This window comes from Anomaloglossus baeobatrachus, chromosome 8 (assembly GCF_048569485.1).
Source record: "Anomaloglossus baeobatrachus isolate aAnoBae1 chromosome 8, aAnoBae1.hap1, whole genome shotgun sequence".
Taxonomy (NCBI): domain Eukaryota; kingdom Metazoa; phylum Chordata; class Amphibia; order Anura; family Aromobatidae; genus Anomaloglossus; species Anomaloglossus baeobatrachus.
Genome location: NC_134360.1, coordinates 56,374,314 through 56,391,389, shown reverse-complemented (window position 1 = coordinate 56,391,389; position 17,076 = coordinate 56,374,314). Strand labels below are relative to the sequence as shown.

General features: G+C 50.3%; 1 protein-coding gene across 1 annotated transcript in view; it reads right to left on the bottom strand.

Annotated features, from left to right (window-relative positions):
* The window catches only part of RRP9 (ribosomal RNA processing 9, U3 small nucleolar RNA binding protein), a 40,026-nt gene that overhangs the window by 19,428 nt on the left and 3,522 nt on the right, over positions 1 to 17,076 (bottom strand). Inside the window, 12 exon segments of the mRNA XM_075320791.1 lie at positions 4,604 to 4,735; positions 4,738 to 4,748; positions 4,868 to 4,904; positions 4,907 to 4,929; positions 5,051 to 5,084; positions 5,087 to 5,184; positions 5,278 to 5,378; positions 5,464 to 5,555; positions 5,636 to 5,684; positions 5,686 to 5,729; positions 5,732 to 5,764; positions 9,800 to 9,923. Of these exon segments, the coding sequence (XP_075176906.1) occupies positions 4,604 to 4,735; positions 4,738 to 4,748; positions 4,868 to 4,904; positions 4,907 to 4,929; positions 5,051 to 5,084; positions 5,087 to 5,184; positions 5,278 to 5,378; positions 5,464 to 5,555; positions 5,636 to 5,684; positions 5,686 to 5,729; positions 5,732 to 5,764; positions 9,800 to 9,923 (778 nt within the window).

Genomic DNA, 17,076 nt, shown 5'->3' with positions numbered 1-17,076 from the left:
ATTCCGATGGAAAAACGGCCCTTGGGACAGTAAGTCTGGTCGGTCTGGTAGTGCCGACGGTTGGCCGACCGTGAGATGCCACAGATCCGGATACCACGCCCTCCTTGGCCAGTCTGGGGCGACGAGTATGACGCGGCTGCAGTCGGATCTGATCTTGCGTAGCACTCTGGGCAAGAGTGCCAGAGGTGGAAACACATAAGGGAGCCGGAACTGCGACCAATCTTGCACTAAGGCGTCTGCCGCCAGAGCTCTGTGATCGCGAGACCGTGCTATGAAGGTTGGGACCTTGTTGTTGTGCCTGGACGCCATTAGGTCGACGTCCGGCCTTCCCCAGCGGCTACAGATTTCCTGAAACACGTCCGGGTGAAGGGACCATTCCCCTGCGTCCATGCCCTGGCGGCTGAGGAAGTCTGCTTCCCAGTTTTCTACGCCGGGGATGTGAACTGCGGATACGGTGGAGGCCGTGGCTTCCACCCACATCAGAATCCGCCGGACTTCCTGGAAGGCTTGCCGACTGCGTGTCCCTCCTTGGTGATTGATGTATGCCACCGCTGTGGAGTTGTCCGACTGAATTCGGATCTGCTTTCCTTCCAGCCACTGCTGGAAGGCTAGTAGGGCAAGATACACTGCTCTGATTTCCAGAACATGGATCTGAAGGGTGGACTCCTGCTGAGTCCACGTACCCTGAGCCCTGTGGTGGAGAAAAACTGCTCTCCACCCTGACAGACTCGCGTCTGTCGTGACTACCGCCCAAGACGGTGGTAGGAAGGATCTTCCCTGTGATAATGAGGTGGGAAGAAGCCACCATTGCAGAGAGTCCTTCTGTGAAAAGGATACTTTCCTGTTCAGGGATACTGACTTCCCGTCCCATTGGCGGAGAATGTCCCAATAAGAGGACGCAGATGAAACTGCGCAAACGGAACCGCCTCCATTGCCGCCACCAACTTCCCGAGGAAGTGCACGAGGCGTCTTAAGGAGTGCGACTGACCTTGACGGAGAGTCTGCACCCCAGTCTGTAGTGACCGCTGCTTGTCCAGCGGAAGCTTCACTAGCGCTGAGAGGGTATGAAACACCATGCCAAGATACGTTAGTGATTGGGTCGGTGACAGGTTTGACTTTGAGAAGTCGATGATCCACCCGAACGTCTGGAGAGTCTCCAGCGCAACATTCAGGCTGAGTTGGCATGCCTCTTGAGAGGGTGCCTTGACAAGTAGATCGTCCAAGTAAGGGATCACAGAGTGTCCCTGTGAGTGCAAGACTGCTACCACTGCCGCCATGACTTTGGTGAACACCCGTGGGGCTGTCGCCAGACCGAATGGCAGAGCTACGAACTGAAGATGGTCGTCTCCCATCACGAAACGTAGAAAACATTGGTGCTCTGTAGCAATCGGCACGTGGAGATAAGCATCTTTGATGTCTATTGATGGTAGGAAATATCCTTGAGACATTGAGGCAATGACGGAGCGGAGGATTTCATCCGGAACCGCCTGGCCTCCACGTGCTTGTTGAGCAGTTTTAGGTCCAGAACGGAACGGAAAGAGCCATCCTTTTTTGGCACCACAACCAGATTGGAGGAAAACCGTGTCTTGTTCCTGAAGAGGAACAGGGATTACCACTCCTTCTGCCTGCAGAAGAGCATCGGCTCGGTGGGGAGGTGGGGACGTTCTGAAGAATCGAGTCGGAGGACGAGAACAGAACCCTGTCCTGTGCACGTGGGCACAATGTCCCCCACCCACCGGTCTGTGACCTGTGGCAGCTAAATGTCGCAAAGGCGAGCGAGTCTGCCATCAACCGCGGATGCGGAGAGATGAGAGAGCTGAGAGTCATGAGGAGACCGCCTTGGTAGCGGTTCCTCCGTCTGCCTTCCTTGGGCGTGATTGAGCCCCCGGAAACTGAGCCCCTCTGAGGCTTTTCAGCTCTTTTGGACGAGGACAATTGGGACCTGCCCGAGCTTGGGAAGGACCGAAACCTCGACTGTCCTTCCAGGACAGCATTAATAGGGTAAGTCGCAATGCAGACATTGCGAGGATACGGACGCCCCTGCGGCACAAATGTACATATGCTCAAGACCAGCTGTGCAAGAACAGCTGAAAAGCTTAGGGTGCCCATACGGCTGTAAATGCCGGAGCAACCGACACGCCGATAGCCTCATAGACAGATTTCAACCAGAGTCCATCTGTCTGGCATCTTTAAGTGAAGTCCCATCTCCACTGTAACTATAGCTCTAGCCGTAAGCCTGGAGATTGGAGAATCCACCTTTGGACCCTGGGTCCCACGCTTGACCACGTCAGGGGGAAAAGGATAACGTGTATCCTTAATACGTTTGGAGAAAACGCTTATCTGGTAAGCGTGGTGTTCCTGGACTGCTTCTCTGAAGTCAGCGTGGCCAGAAAAATACTCAATATACGTTTGAGCTACTGAAATGGGACTTCTCCTGCTGTGAAGCTGACTCCTCCGCTGGGGGAGCTGAGGGAGAAAGATCCAACATTCCATTGATGGACGCTATAGGATCATTCCTTATGGCGTCACCATCCGGTGTATCCGGATTGAGAGCGTTGTCAGGATCAAAGTCCTGATCAGCTACGTCTGCCTCATCATACAGAGAGCCTCCTGGGACCCCCCCGGAGCACCGATTTTACTCCAAATGAGGGTGGCCAGGGAGCAATGATCCAGATTGCCCATGGCCTGTCCGGACTGCAAGTCTCTATCCCATTGCAATTCCATCCCTGTCCTTGGACAGGGTTGACAGGTGGTTCCTTTGGCCACGTCTAGTAGAGACCCCGGCTGACCAAGTGCTCCAGGGGAGCATTGCACACAATGGGGTTCAGTGCCGTGGAACAGTATCACATGCAGTAAAAACAGCATCGAAAGCCTGAGTTGCTTATATGCTGCTGCCGACTAGCCATCTAGGACATAGCCAAGAATGGCGACCGTACAATGCAATGTATAGCATACAAGCATAAAGTACAATGAACACTGCAGCACATGCAATACAAGCAGCATAGAAAGCCTGTGCCTTGGCACCCCTGCTTTTCTGCTGCTGTAGACTAGCCATCTAGGGGAATATAGCCCAGAATATCGACCATACAGTGCAATGTATAGCATACAAGCATAAGTACAAATGAACACTGCAACCCCTGCAATACAAGCAGCATAGAAAAAACCTGTGCCTCAGCACCCCTGCTTTTCTGCTGCTGTAGTCTAGTCATTCTAGGCGAAAATAGCCCAGACTAGCGACCGTACAGTGCAGTGTATAGCATACAAGCATAAATACACATGAACACTTCAGCACATGCAATACAAGCAGCCTAGAAAGCCTGTGCCTTAGCACCCCTGCTTTCCTGCTGCTGATGTGTCGCCATCTAAGAGGGCATATAGCCAAAAAAAGCGACCTATGCAGTGTAAGCATAAAAATACAAATGGACAACTGCGGTATTTAGTGGGGTCAGCACTTCAGGTGCCGCTTACCGCCCGCCTATAAGCGGGTGTGTGGTCGCCCTAGTCCTGTGCCTGGTCGCCCAGAGTCCGATCTCTCAGCTCGGACTGCAGGAATGGCTGCCGGCGTCCTTCTCCAGCTCGTGTGAGTAGGGGCGGGCCGTGGGCGTGCCCCCAAGTCAGAGCGGGAAACCGGCGTCCCACAGTGTCCAGTGAGAGGGCTGGAGCATGTAAATAAGGCTCCAGCCCTCGGCGCTGCTGATTGTACAGCGTCTCTCCCCTACCCTGATTGACAGGGTGGGGGCGGGAACGAAGCGGAGCTAGGCCGCAAAAGCCGGGGACTGGATTTATAAGCGCCGCCGCCGTAAAAGCGCGGTCGGCGCTAAGTCCCCGGCGCACTACAAGTCCCAGCCGCGCCGCCGCTCCCGGAGCGTCCGGCGCGGTAGTTCCCCATACATAAAGTCACTCAGCTAGGCTGTAGTGACTGTAACCCTTTACTGTCCCCGGCGCACTAGCACACCCAGCAAGTCTGGAGTGTGCTGTGCCTGTGTGTACGGGGACACAGAGTACCTGAATGGTGCAGGGCCATGTCCCTGAACGGTACCCAGCTCCGTATCCAGCAGGTTCAATGGGTCTGTGGATGGAGCCCGGCCTCAGGGCTTTGGGGCCGGTAAGATCCCACTTCCTCAGAGCCCCTCAGGGGGATGTGGAAGGAAAACAGCATGTGGGCTCCAGCCGCCGTACCAGCAATAGGTACCTCAACCTTACAAACCACAAGTGGGGTGAGAAGGGAGCATGCTGGGGGCCCTAGTATGGGCCCTCTTTTCTTCCATCCGATATAGTCAGCAGCTACTGCTGACTAAACAGTGGAGCTATGCGTGGATGTCTGACCTCCTTCGCACAAAGCAGAAAACTGGTGAGCCAGTGATCCCACTGGGGGTGTATAGCCAGAAGGGGAGGGGCCTTACACTTTTTAGTGTAATGCTTTGTGTGGCCTCCGGAGGCAGTAGCTATACACCCAATCGTCTGGGTCTCCCAATGGAGCGCCGAAGAAGAAATGCATTTTATTTATATAGTGAGTCCCTAAGAGTCCAAATTTACTAAAGGTGGTAATGGTGGACAAATCTGTAGAACCCCAAGAAAAAAAAAAAAAGTATACATCGCCTACCAGATGCAACCACGTCACTATTCAAGGCCGCAGCCACGGATGACACCCAGTACGGCTGCTCCAGGCCGGCTTCTCCGTGGCTGCCATGTGAGCACCTTCTCCGTGCCAGAGGCTTCTTTTTAGCCACATTCACAAAGCCAGAGACCTGCGAGAAAAGTGAGAAGTGGTGAAACCAATGTAGTGTCACCTACTAAGGAGAGGACACATGAATATTGGGTTCTGGGACCGCCCCAATATTAGAGCACAAGGCTTCCTCCCACTCACCCGTCATCCGCTCCGGACACCATGTGCTCCTCATTATGAGCCGTATGCAATCTATGGAGCCACTGCGAATAAATAGAAACAATCATATGACTGGAAACCCCATGTGTATAATGTATGAGCTGTGGAGAAACTACAAGTCCCAGAATGCCCTGCGTACAAGCCCGCACATGCCGCTCTACTCACTCATGTCCGCTGAACACGAGCTGCGTTTCCTCGTGATCTTCCACACCCGCACAGTCCCGTCCCTGCCCCCCGACGTGACGCAACGTTCTCGGCTCAGACTGTCCAGGCCGGTGATACTATCCTGGTGGCCAAACCTGGAAAACAAGAGAAAGGGCCGAGCAAACATCACAATGAAGAGGAGATTCTCACTCTTTGGCCATTATGGCGGTTTGACACCACGGACTCACAGTGTCTCTATGTAGGCGTTCTCCGCCACGTTCCACACCTTGACGGAACGATCGTGGGAAGCGCTGAACAGCTGGTAAGTTCCCTTCTGGAAGGACAGTCCCTGCCAGGATACAAAGGGTTAAAGAGATGAGCCAAAGCCAAGAGGAACAATGCGATATCAAAAAGGAATGGAAAAAATGACTTACGGACACGGGGCCCCGGTGGCCCTGGAACTTGTGGAGGCGCTGGCACGTCTCTGCGTTCCAGATATAGATCAGTTTATTTGCATCTCCGATGCCTGGAGAGAACATGGGGAATAAGGGGTTAAGTCACAACCAGTAATAACCCCCACCCCACCCCATATACAACCCCAGGAACTCACCAGATATTTCCCATCAGAGGACAGCGCCATGCACAGGATATGGGCCGGTGTGTCCTATGTGCTGCTCCTCGCAGCCTTTCCGCCCCCCCGGATCTTATGGACTTTTTTACCATCTGATATAGACCCTGAAGTAAGAAGAATGTATCAGTCACATCACACGTCATCCTAACATTAGGGACGACCAGTATGGGGGCCCCAGGGGCCCCGGATGTATAGTCACTGACCAGTGAAATGCAGAGGAGCAAAAACACTGCACTAAATCAATGACTAAAGCGATCAGAACCCCAAGGTCCAATTCACAAGCTGTATATAGCAAGGGCCACTGTGTAAAAACATGTAATAAGTTATTTATATAGCGCCAACATATTCCGCAGCGCTTTACAATCCGGGGGGGGGGGGGGGAGGGGGTGTACAAACAAAAACAAATAGTACATAGTTCAACAGCTACAGTAGGAATGAGGGCCCTGCTCAAAAGCTTACAATCTATGGGGAAAAAGGGGGACACCAGAGGTGAAGCACACTTGTATCGTTATGTATCGCCATTGTTATGCTAGTTAATTGGTTACATATAAAGATGAATGATCTGGTCTTTAGACAGTAAGCTTTTGGGTGCCCTTACGTGCTATTGGTTGTATGTAGGATGTGAGGACAGAAATAGGAGAGAGGTGGTTACGAGTAGCATTTAGAAGGTGAGACAGGGAAGAGTTAGGTTAGTAAGTTATTATGATAAGCTTGTCTGAAGAGATGTGTTTTTAATGTACGCTTAAAAACTTGGGGGCTGGATATAAGTCGCATTCTTTGGGTAGTGCATTCCAGAAAACTGGCGCGGCACGAGAAAAGTCTTGGAGACGGAGGTGTGAGGTTCGTATTATGGAGGATGTTAGTCTAAGATCATTTGCGGACAAAGGGGGCGGGTAGGATGATACACAGAGATGGGGGATGAGATGTATGGTGGTGCAGAGCTGTGGAGAGCTTTGTGGGTGAGGGATATGAGTTTGTATTGTATTCTGTAGCTGATAGGTAGCCAGTGTAGTAACTGGCACAAGGTAGAGGCATCGGTGAAACGGCTGGACAGGAATATGACCCTGGCTGCTGCATTCAAGATGGATTGGAGCGGGGAGAGTTTGGTCCGAGGAGACCAATCAATAAAGTTGCAGTAATCCAGGCGGGAATGTATAAGAGCGACAGTAAGGGTTTTTGCAGTTTCGAAAGTAAGAAATGGTCGGATTCTGGAGATGTTTTTGAGATGCAGGTAACATGTGCGGGTGAGGTGATTGTATATGGGGAAGGAAGGAAAGTTCTGAGTCAAATATGACCCCAAAACAGCGAGCATGCAGCTTGGGAATAATGATTAAATCATCGAAGGTAATTGAGATGTCGGGTGTAGGTTGGTTGGTAGAGGGAGGAAACACAAGAAACTCAGTTTTGGAGATATTCAGTTTCAGATAGAGGGAGGACATGCTTTGAGAGACAGCAGACAGACAATCCTGGTATTTTGTAACAAAGCAGGGGTGATGATTGGAGATTATGTATATAATTGGGTGTCAACAGCATAGAAATGGTAATGGAAACCGAATCTGCTGATGGTTTGTCCAATAGGGGCGGTGTATAGAGAGAAAAAGAAAGGGCCCAAGACTGAGCCTTGAGGAGCCCGAAGGTGAGGGGGAGAGGAGTGGAGTAAGAGCCGCAAAGGAAATTGTGAAGGAGCGGTCAGAGAGATAGGAGGAGAACCAGGTGAGAGCGGTGTCCTTGAGGCAATAGAGCGGAGCATGGTGAGAAGTTGGTGATCCACAGTGTCAAAAGCAGCTGAGAAATCCAAGAGAAACAATAGGGAATAGTGACCTTTACATTTGCTGTTAATAGATCATTTGAGACTTTGGGTAGGGCCGTTTCGGTGGAGTGGAAACCAGATTGAGAGGGATCAAGTAGTGAGTTTTCAGATAAATAGCGGATTAGCCGAGAGTGGACCAAGCGTTCCAGGAGCTTAGAGATAAAGGAAGGTTACAGACTGGTCTGTAGTTAGCGGCACAGTTCTGATTGAGGAAGGTTTTTAAGTAGAGGGGTTATGATGGCATGTTTAAATGATGAAGGAAAGACACCTGATGATAGAGAGAGGTTAAACATTTTGGTTAGATAGGTAGTGACGGCTGGGGAGAGAGCCTGAAGGAGATGGGAGGGAAGAGGGTCACTGGTGCATGTTGTTGGGCGGGAAGAGGCAAGGAGACACGACACTTCTGTGACAGGCTCGAATATTGATAGTGAGCTTGAGGTGCGGGAGAGGAGCGGATCCAGGCTCTGAGGGGATTTTCAAAGATTTCTTTGCGGATGTCGTTGATCTTTTGTAAGAAGAAAGTGGCCAAATCATCAGAGCTTAGGTTGGTGACCGTGGTCTGTGCTTTAGGGCTCAGGAGGGAGTGGAAGGTTTCAAGAGTCGTTTAGGATTGTTGGCTAGTGAGGTGATGAGAGTGGTAAAGTATACTTGTTTAGCCAGATGGAGAGCAGAGTTGTAGGTTTTGAACTTAAAGTGGATAAAGGTCTTCAGCTGAAAAGGTTTTCTCCACAGACGCTCAGCACACCTCGAGCAGCGCTGTAGGAAACGTGTTTGAAGCGTGTGCCAGGGCTGCGGTGTGGTTTTTTCTGCATGTAGCTGGTAACATATCTCCTATTGGGATTTTATGATGTGATATAACAACACTAAAGTATTAAGTATTTCTGAGTGTAAAGGAAATGATCAATGGTTTACTAAATAGTTTAAACATATAAATCTGATAATTATGACATGCATTTGTATTCAGCCCCCCCTGGAGTCAATACTTTGTAAGACCACCTTCCACTGCAATTTCTGTTGCAGATCTTTTGGTGTAAGTCTCTACCAGCTTTGCACATCTAGAGGTGACACTTTTGCCCCCCCTTCTTTGTGAGATTGGATGGAGACTTCTGTGATCAGCAATTTTCCTGTCTTGTTACAGATTCTCTAAACCATCTATTGTAGTTCTGACGGGATGTTTCGGGTCATTGTCCTGCTGGAAGAGGAATCTACGCCCCAGTCTCAAGTCTTTTGCAGCTTCTAACATGTTTTCCTCCAGGATTGTCCTGCATTTAGCTCAATCCATCTGTCCATCACCTCTAACCAGCTTCTCTGCCTCTGCTGAAGAAAAGTCTCCCACAGCATGAACTGCCACCTCCATGTATGACGGTGGGAGATGGTGTTTTTTTTGCATATAACCCAAAAAGTTCTCCTTTGGTCTTCTCTGACCAGAGCACCTTCTTCCACATTCTCACTGTGTCTCCTACATGGCTTTTTGCAAACTAAAAACAGACCTTCTTCTGGCTTTCATTTTTTTAGAAAATATTTTTCTTCTTGCCATTCTTCTATAAAGGCCTGATTTGTGGAGTAATCGTCCAATACTTGTCCTGTGGACAGATTCTCCCACCTGAGGCGTGGATCTCCAGCTCCTCCAGAGTGACCGTGGGCCTCTTCTTGGCTGCTTCTATAATTAGTGCTCTCCATGTTTGCAATGTCAGTTTAGGTAGACGGCCATGTCTTGATAGGTTTGCAGTTGTGCCGTACTACTTCCATTATTGGATGATGAATTGAACAGAACTGTAAGATGTTCAGAGCTTGGATATATGATATAATTTTTATTTTATTTAAATAACCCAACCCTTCTTTACTCCTCTCCACACTTTATCCTTGACCTGTCTGGTGTGTTCTTTGATTTTCATGATGCTGTTTGAGCTCCAATGTTCTCAAACAAACCAGTGAGGCCTTCACAGAACAGCTGTAGTTATACTGAGAATACATTACACACAGGTGGACTCAATTTACTACTTAGGAGACTGCTGGAGGCAATTATTCACTCAGGATTATATTTAGGGGCATCAGACTACAGGGGGCTGGATAGAAATGCACATCACAAATTTAAGATTTATATATTTTTAAAATATTCCTTTACACTTTATGTAGAATTTCTAGTTTTTTGATAGTATATCCCAATAATATACATTTAAGTTTCAGTGCAACATGAAAAAAAACTGTGTAAACATTCAAGGGGTATGAATACTTTTGCAAGGCACCACTATGGAGTCAGGAGGAGTTGCACCGATTTCGGCCATGACACCTTCTTCCCTACTACTATACACATACACCCACATCTTACATTTGATTATGGCGCAGTCTTTGGATCCGGAGAAGACATGTTTATCGTCTGGTGTGATGACCAGGCAAGTGACCGGTCCTTGGACCCGCAAGAAACGAATTTCCGCAGGTTCTGGAGGAAGTAACTGGAAAGGAAAGGAAATATAGTGAGGAAAATGTGGACGATCTGATTACAAAGATACAGAAACGACGAAGGCGTGCAGGTGTGTAGGGGCTGTCGATCAGGTGAGGAGCCGGCGTAGAGGAGAGAACAGAGGGGATCCCAGCTTTGGTTTTCATCAAGTGTCTCAGAACATTCTGCAGCAACAATGAGATTTTAATCCCTCCCCCCATTTCACTGCAGAGAATGCAGATATTGCGCTTGCTCTGGGGATGTTATGGAAGCAACAACATAGGATATTTATTGTATGAACTTTCAGTCATGTGGCCTCCAGCCTTATTAAAGTGTTCAGTATGAAGTAGTACTATGTTGTTGCCATGGCAACTACAGAGCGAGCGTAATATATCGGTGAAGACATGACGTTCGTGTGGAAATAGCAATAACCACTGTGGAACTTTATGTTAGAACACATACTGTATACAATAACATACGGATTTTAGTTGTCGATTTTTAATATATAATATATATACATATACATATATACACAAATCAACAATTACAATCCAGGCTGGCGGAGAACATAGTCCATTATCGGACTGCATCATGTCAGACCACAGGGGACAAGGGGGGCTCAGGGATAATGGGGAGGGTGTTGTCTCAGCATCTCGTTGGGTTTGACCATTTCTCTCCATTTCAGATATTCTTTTTATCTACTGGTGATCCAGCCGATCACAATACACCCCGACGCCAGATTTCAGCCCAGGACACAGGTTCCGGACAAGGTCTCACTTTTGGCCTTTAGAATATTCCTATTGTTCTTAGAAAGTGAGTCTGTTCAATAAACGTCTTTCAGAATTTTATGTTTCACATTTTAGTAAACATTCCCTTAACCCCTTCACGACCATGGATCGTCTGCCGTTAAGCCCCAGCCCCCTGCAGGGTGCGGCGATCGGCGCACATATCAGCTGTTTTCAACAGCTGACATGTGTGGCCTGCATGTTACGAGTGGAATCGCATTCCACCCGTAACATTAACCCCTTACATCTCGCTGCCAAAGTCTGGCAGCGAGATGTATATACGCACGGTCACGATTTTCACTTACCGCCGCCCCCACCGGAAGTCACGTGAGTGATCACGTGACTTTTGGTGGTTGCCATGGTAGCACAGGGTCATGTGATGACGCCTCCAGCTATGACGTTTCACTTTCGTTTTCACTCGGCCTGGAGGCCAGTGAAGCAGGAAGTGACCGTATCTGATGTTTACAGCTGTATAGCTGTGATCAGCAGATAGATCAGAGCGATCGGATTGCTGATTGCTATAGCCCCCTAGAGGGGGGGGGGGGACTAGTAAAATAAAAAAAAACAAAAAAAACTAAAAAGTTCAAATCACCCCCCTTTCACCCCCATTAAAAATTAAAGGGTTAAAAAAATAAAAATAAAAATAAAATTACACACACATATTTGGTATCGCCGCGTTCAGAAATGCCTGATCAAAATATAAAATCAATTAATCTGATCACTAAACGGCGTAGTGGCAAAAAATTCCAAACGCCAAAATTACGTTTTTTAGTCGCCATAAGTTTTACGCATAATACAATAACAGGCGATCAAAACGTAGCATCTGCGCAAAAATGGTACCATTAGAAACGTCAGCTCGAGACGCAAAAAATAAGCAGTTACAGCCATAGAGCCCAAAAATAAGAACGCTACGGGTTTCGGAAAATGGCGCAAAACGTACGCCACTTACTGTTCAAGCTTGTGATTTTTTTTAACCCCTTAAGATACAAGTAACCTATACATGTTTGGTGTCTACAAACTCGCACCGACCTCAGGCATCACACCCACACATCAGTTTTACCATATAGTGAACACCGTGAATAAAACATCCCAAAATAAGAATTATTTTTACCGATAATTCGGTTTCTAGGACCTTCCACGACAGCATAGGAGGTTGTCTCTCCACGCCCTAATTGGGACAGGAAGTTCAAGAGGTTTAAAAGGACCCTCCCACCTCCCATAGCCAGTGTCTTACAAAGAATCCATAGCATATGAGAAGTACCACACATTCAGGAATATATGAATACAAGGGGAGGGAATTACCTGCTGTCGTGGAAGGTCCTAGAAACCGAATTATCGGTAAGAATAATTCTTATTTCTCTAGTCCCTTCCACGACAGCATAGGAGAATACCAAAGAATGGATACCTAGGGGGGGACCACAGCCTGCAGGACCCTCCTGCCAAAGGCCAAATCCCTGTTGGAATCCAGATCCAACCGATAATGCTTCGTGAACGTATGGAGCGAAAACCACGTAGCCGCCTTGCAGATCTGGTCAGGGAGGCCCTGCCCGTTCAGCCCAGGAGACAGAGGTAGCCTGGTGGAGTGCGCCGTGAATCCAGTAGGTGGTGAGAGATGCTGAGCGAGGTAGGCATCTTTAATTGCCCGCACAATCCAGTTGGCGACGGTACTCTTAGCCACCTTCTTGCCCTTATTGCGGCCAAAGGGCTGGATGAACAGGTTAGAATCAAGGCGCCAAGAAGCAGTAACCTCCAGGTAATGCAACACTATCCGACGGACATCCAAAGAATGAAACACTTCCTCACCCGGAGTCCGAGGATTCTGACAGAAGGAAGGCAGGACGATGGACTGAGAACGGTGAAAATCCGAAACCACCTGGGAAGGAAGGAAGGGTCCAGCTGAAACACAATGCAGTCATCTCTGATGGTCAGGTAAGGTTCCCTAATAGACAAAGCCTGAAGTTCTCCGACTCTGCGAGCAGACGTAATAGCCACAAGAAAAGCAGTCTTGTGAGAAAGAGAACGAATGTTACAAGAGCACAGAGGTTCAAATGGTGACTGAGACAGTCCGGTAAGGACCACATTGAGATCCAGCGAGGCGTCAGGATCCTCCGACGTGGACAGAGTCTACTAGCGGACACAAAGAACCGACGGATCCAACGATGATCTGCCAGAGCTGTGTCAAAGACTGCACTGAGGGCTGACACCTGCACCTTCAGGGTGCTAGGCCGAAGGCCTAAGTCCAATCCACTCTGGAGGAAGTCCAGAATCTGCGCAATATTAGGCCGAAGTGGGTCAGGAGGCCGAGAACCACACCAGGAGGAAAATCTCTTCCAGATTTTGTTGTAAATACTATTAGTCACAGGTTTACGGTTCTTCTGTAGGGTAGCCTCAACTTTGTCAGAAAGCCCTTGGGCCTTCAGTGCACGGGCCTCAGAAGCCAGGCAGCCAAGTTGAGGTTCTGGGGAGTCGGATGGAAAATCGGACCCTGTGACAGTAAGCTGGGGTCCGAACCTAAGAGGACTGGGCCGTCGATTCCTAGCGTCATGACCAGGCTGTACCAACCCCTCCGGGGCCACAGCGGGGCTACCAGTATAGTTGGGACCCCCTCGTCTCTGATCTTCCTCAGGGCCCTTGCGAGAAGAGGAAGAGGGGGGAACGCGTAAGCGAGGCGAAAGGACCACTTGTGGCAGAAAGCGTCTACCCCCAACGCCTCGTCCCGTGGGTTCAGGGAGAAATATGTTGCGACCTTGCGATTCCCTGCCGAAGCAAAGAGGTCCACCTCTGGAGCACCCACCACTTGCCACCAGAGAGCAGAACACCGCCTGATCCAGACTCCATTCCCCCGGATGAACATCCCGACGACTCAGGAAATCCGCCTGAAGATTTAGGGAGCCCTTCAGATGGACCGCAGAAAGGGAGAGCAGAGATTGTTCCGCCCATTGAAAGATTCGGGAGGACACTGACTTCAGGGCGCCTGAGCGTGTACTGCCCTGATGACGGAGATGTGCCACTGTTGTGACATTGTCTGAATACACCAGGACGTGAGTGTCCCGGACGAGGTCCTGAGCCGCAAGGAGGGCTTCCTGACTGCCCTGAGCTCCCGGTAGTTGGAGGATTGGAGCTGACGTAAGGACTCCAGACCCCTTGAAATGGGGAGTTTGCCACCATTGCCCCCCATCCTCGTAGGCTGGCATCCGTGGTCAGTGTAACCAGGGGTGTCTGAGTCCAGGCAACCCCCCACCTGCAGGTTGGCGGGACGCAGCCACCAGAGAAGGGATGAGGAGACGGACCCCGAGAGGCGAAACCGTCTGTTTAGGGATGACGGGAGTCTGTCCCAATGTGCCAGGATATGATCCTGGAGACACCGAGAATGGGCCTGAGCCCACCTGACTGAGGGAATGCAGGACGTCATGGAACCAGAGCTGACATAGCCGCTCGAAGCGTCGGGCGAGCCTGCCTGCAAAGCTTTGATATTTTGGCTAACAGAGCTACCCTGTGGCCCTCTGGGAGAAAGGATGCCTGTCTGTCGGAGTCCAGCAGCACTCCGAGAAACTGCCGAGTGGAGGAGGGGGTTAACTGTGATTTTTTGAGATTGGGAATCCATCCCAGGGACCGAAGGATTCCCAAAGACCTTTCCACATGGCTCCGGAGGGTTGGAGCAGATTGAGCCATGAGAAGAAAGTCGTCCAAATATGGAACCAGACAGATACCCTGCAATCTTATGAAGGCGACCACCTCTGCCATGATCTTTGAAAAGATCCTTGGAGCCGAGGAGATCCCGAAGGGAAGTACATTGAATTGGAAATGAAGCACTTCCTCCCCGTGTAGCACCGCAAACCTGAGGTATTGCCGGTGCCTCCGGATGGACGGGTACATGGAAGTAGGCGTCTTTCAGATCTATCGAGGCATCTGGTGGTGTAGACCTATCAGGGGAATAGCTGATTTTACTGACTCCATCTTGAACCGCCGGTACCTGACCTGACGGTTTAGACGTTTTAAATTGATAATTATTCTGACGTCGCCCGACGGCTTCTTGACAAGGAAGAGGCGGGAGTAGTGTCCTACCCCTTCTTCCTGACTCGGGACTGGGGAAACGACCCCCGAGTGCATTAGCTCTGTAATCTTTGCGTACAACAGAGCCTGTGAAACCTGCGACGCCAGAGCAGTGACTCGGAGACCCGAACGAGGGGGGGAGAGGAATTCTATGAGGAGACCTTCCGAGACGATCTTCAGAACCCATTGGCAAGTGGTTATGGACCGCCACTGGGGAAGAAACGCCGAGAGTCGTCCCCCCACCCGGGCCGAGTCACTGTTTGTCCTGCTGAGGACGTTGCTGATGGGGAGGGATGAGGATGTTTCTCCCTCTACCCTTGGGATAGCTCCACCTGCCTGCCTTCCCTTTCCCTCTGGGCTGGGAGGCCTGAGGCATCGAGGGACGAAAGGACCGCTTCCTGTTGGGTCTAGGATCGGGCAAGGCCTTACGATCGGTTGCCTTGTCCAGAATATCATCCAGGGCAGGCCAAACACCAAATCCCCTTTAAACGGAAGGAGCAAAGCCTCATTTTGGAGGTGGAGTCTCCGCTCCAGGCCTTAAGCCAGAGGGCACATCTGGCAGAGTTAGAAAGAACCGAGGTCCTGGCCGCCAGGCGGACAGATTCCACCGAGGTATCTGCCAAAAAACAGGTAGCCTTCCTAAGCAAGGGAAGGGATTCCAGTAATTCCTCCCTAGGGTCCCCTGGGAAATATTGAGCCTCCAACTGGTCCAACCACCTAATTAGGGACCTGGATACACAAGTGGAGGCAATGTTAGCCTGAATAGAAGAAGACGATGCCTCCCAGGACCGCTTCATCAGACCTTCTACCTTCCTATCCATCTGATCCTTCAGTTGGGACGTATCTTCAAAGGGAAGAGCCGTTTGCTTAGCTACCCTAGCCACCTGAACGTCTACTCTTGGGACCTCCCAATGTAATCCAGAAGGTTCCAGAGGAAACCGGCGTCTAGGGTCACTCCGTACCCGCCTCTCAGGAAATTCCCATTCTTGAGAGACAATATCCAAAATATTGGCATGAACTGGGAATCCTAACTGTTTGACTGACTTCAGGCCAGCAAACATTTCGTCCTGGATTGAGGGAAGAGACTGCACTTCCTCTAATCCCATAGTGCTCCGAACTGCCCCAAATAAGATCCCCAAATCTTCTGAGGGAAACAGAAAGGACTGGTCAGACCCCCCAGAGGAAATCCTTCATCAGGACCCTCAGAGGTGGAATCAGCGTCCTCCTGATCAGACGGGGTCGACTGGAGTCTCCTCTTTTTTGGAGGAGAGGGTCCAGGAGCAGGGCCAGGAGCAGGAAGGGAGGCCAGTGAGGCCCTAATCTCCTGTTTCATCATGGACCGCAACTCGTCTATCAGGACGGTTGTTCGGCCCTAATAATCTGGTCTGTACATTGCTGGCAAAGCTTTTTATCCCATACTGCAGGGAGCTTCTTTATACAGATAGGACATTTTTTAATTTTTTCCATTCTGTCCGGCTTATCGGACTTGTCAGCCTTTTCTGACTGCTCAGGCTTCTCTGACTTTTCATTTCTGTCAGTTTTCTTGGTGGCCTTGTCCTCCCAGAAAACACAGACCAGAGAGCCATAAATCATCTGACTGAGACCTATGTCCGAGGGACCATTCCCCTCCATACTTACAGTAGCAGGGGCACACTGGGCTCTGCATATGCAGCTGCAGCGGAAGACATGACAGGGAGCACGGTTGCTTACCATGATCTGACGTCTTCGTGGCAGCCCTTATGAAAAAGGGCCTGCCCCCCCAGTGACGGTAACCGTTCCCCGCCTCCCGCATCCGGTCCTGCACAGGCCGTGTCACCGGCGGCGTGTCCTCCACGCTGCCTCCGCAAATCGGAAGCGCTCGACCGGAAGTCCACAAGACCGGAAGTCCCGCCCCCGGGAGCACTTCCGGATCGCTCCGGCAGCGTGCATGCAGGAAGCGGCCGGCGGCTCAACAGCCTGCATCACCCCTAAGGAGGCTCCGGAAGGCTGGAGCAGCGGTCCCCCACAGCGTGAGGGAACAGCAAGGGAGGAGCGGTGAAGGCCCGACCGATGCTGTCCGGCTTAAGGTAACAGGGAAAGAAAAAAGGAAAAATATTATACTGTAGTTCGCCGGCCACCACAGCATAGGAGAAAAATAAAAACCTCTCCATGCCCCATGGGGACAGGAAAGACACTGGCTGTGGGAGGTGGGAGGGTCCTTTTAAACCTCTTGAACTTCCTGTCCCAATTAGGGCGTGGAGAGACAACCTCCTATGCTGTCGTGGAAGGGACTAGAGAAAACTATTGTGCGATCACACTTTTTTTTTGCAGTTTTTCCACACTTGGAAT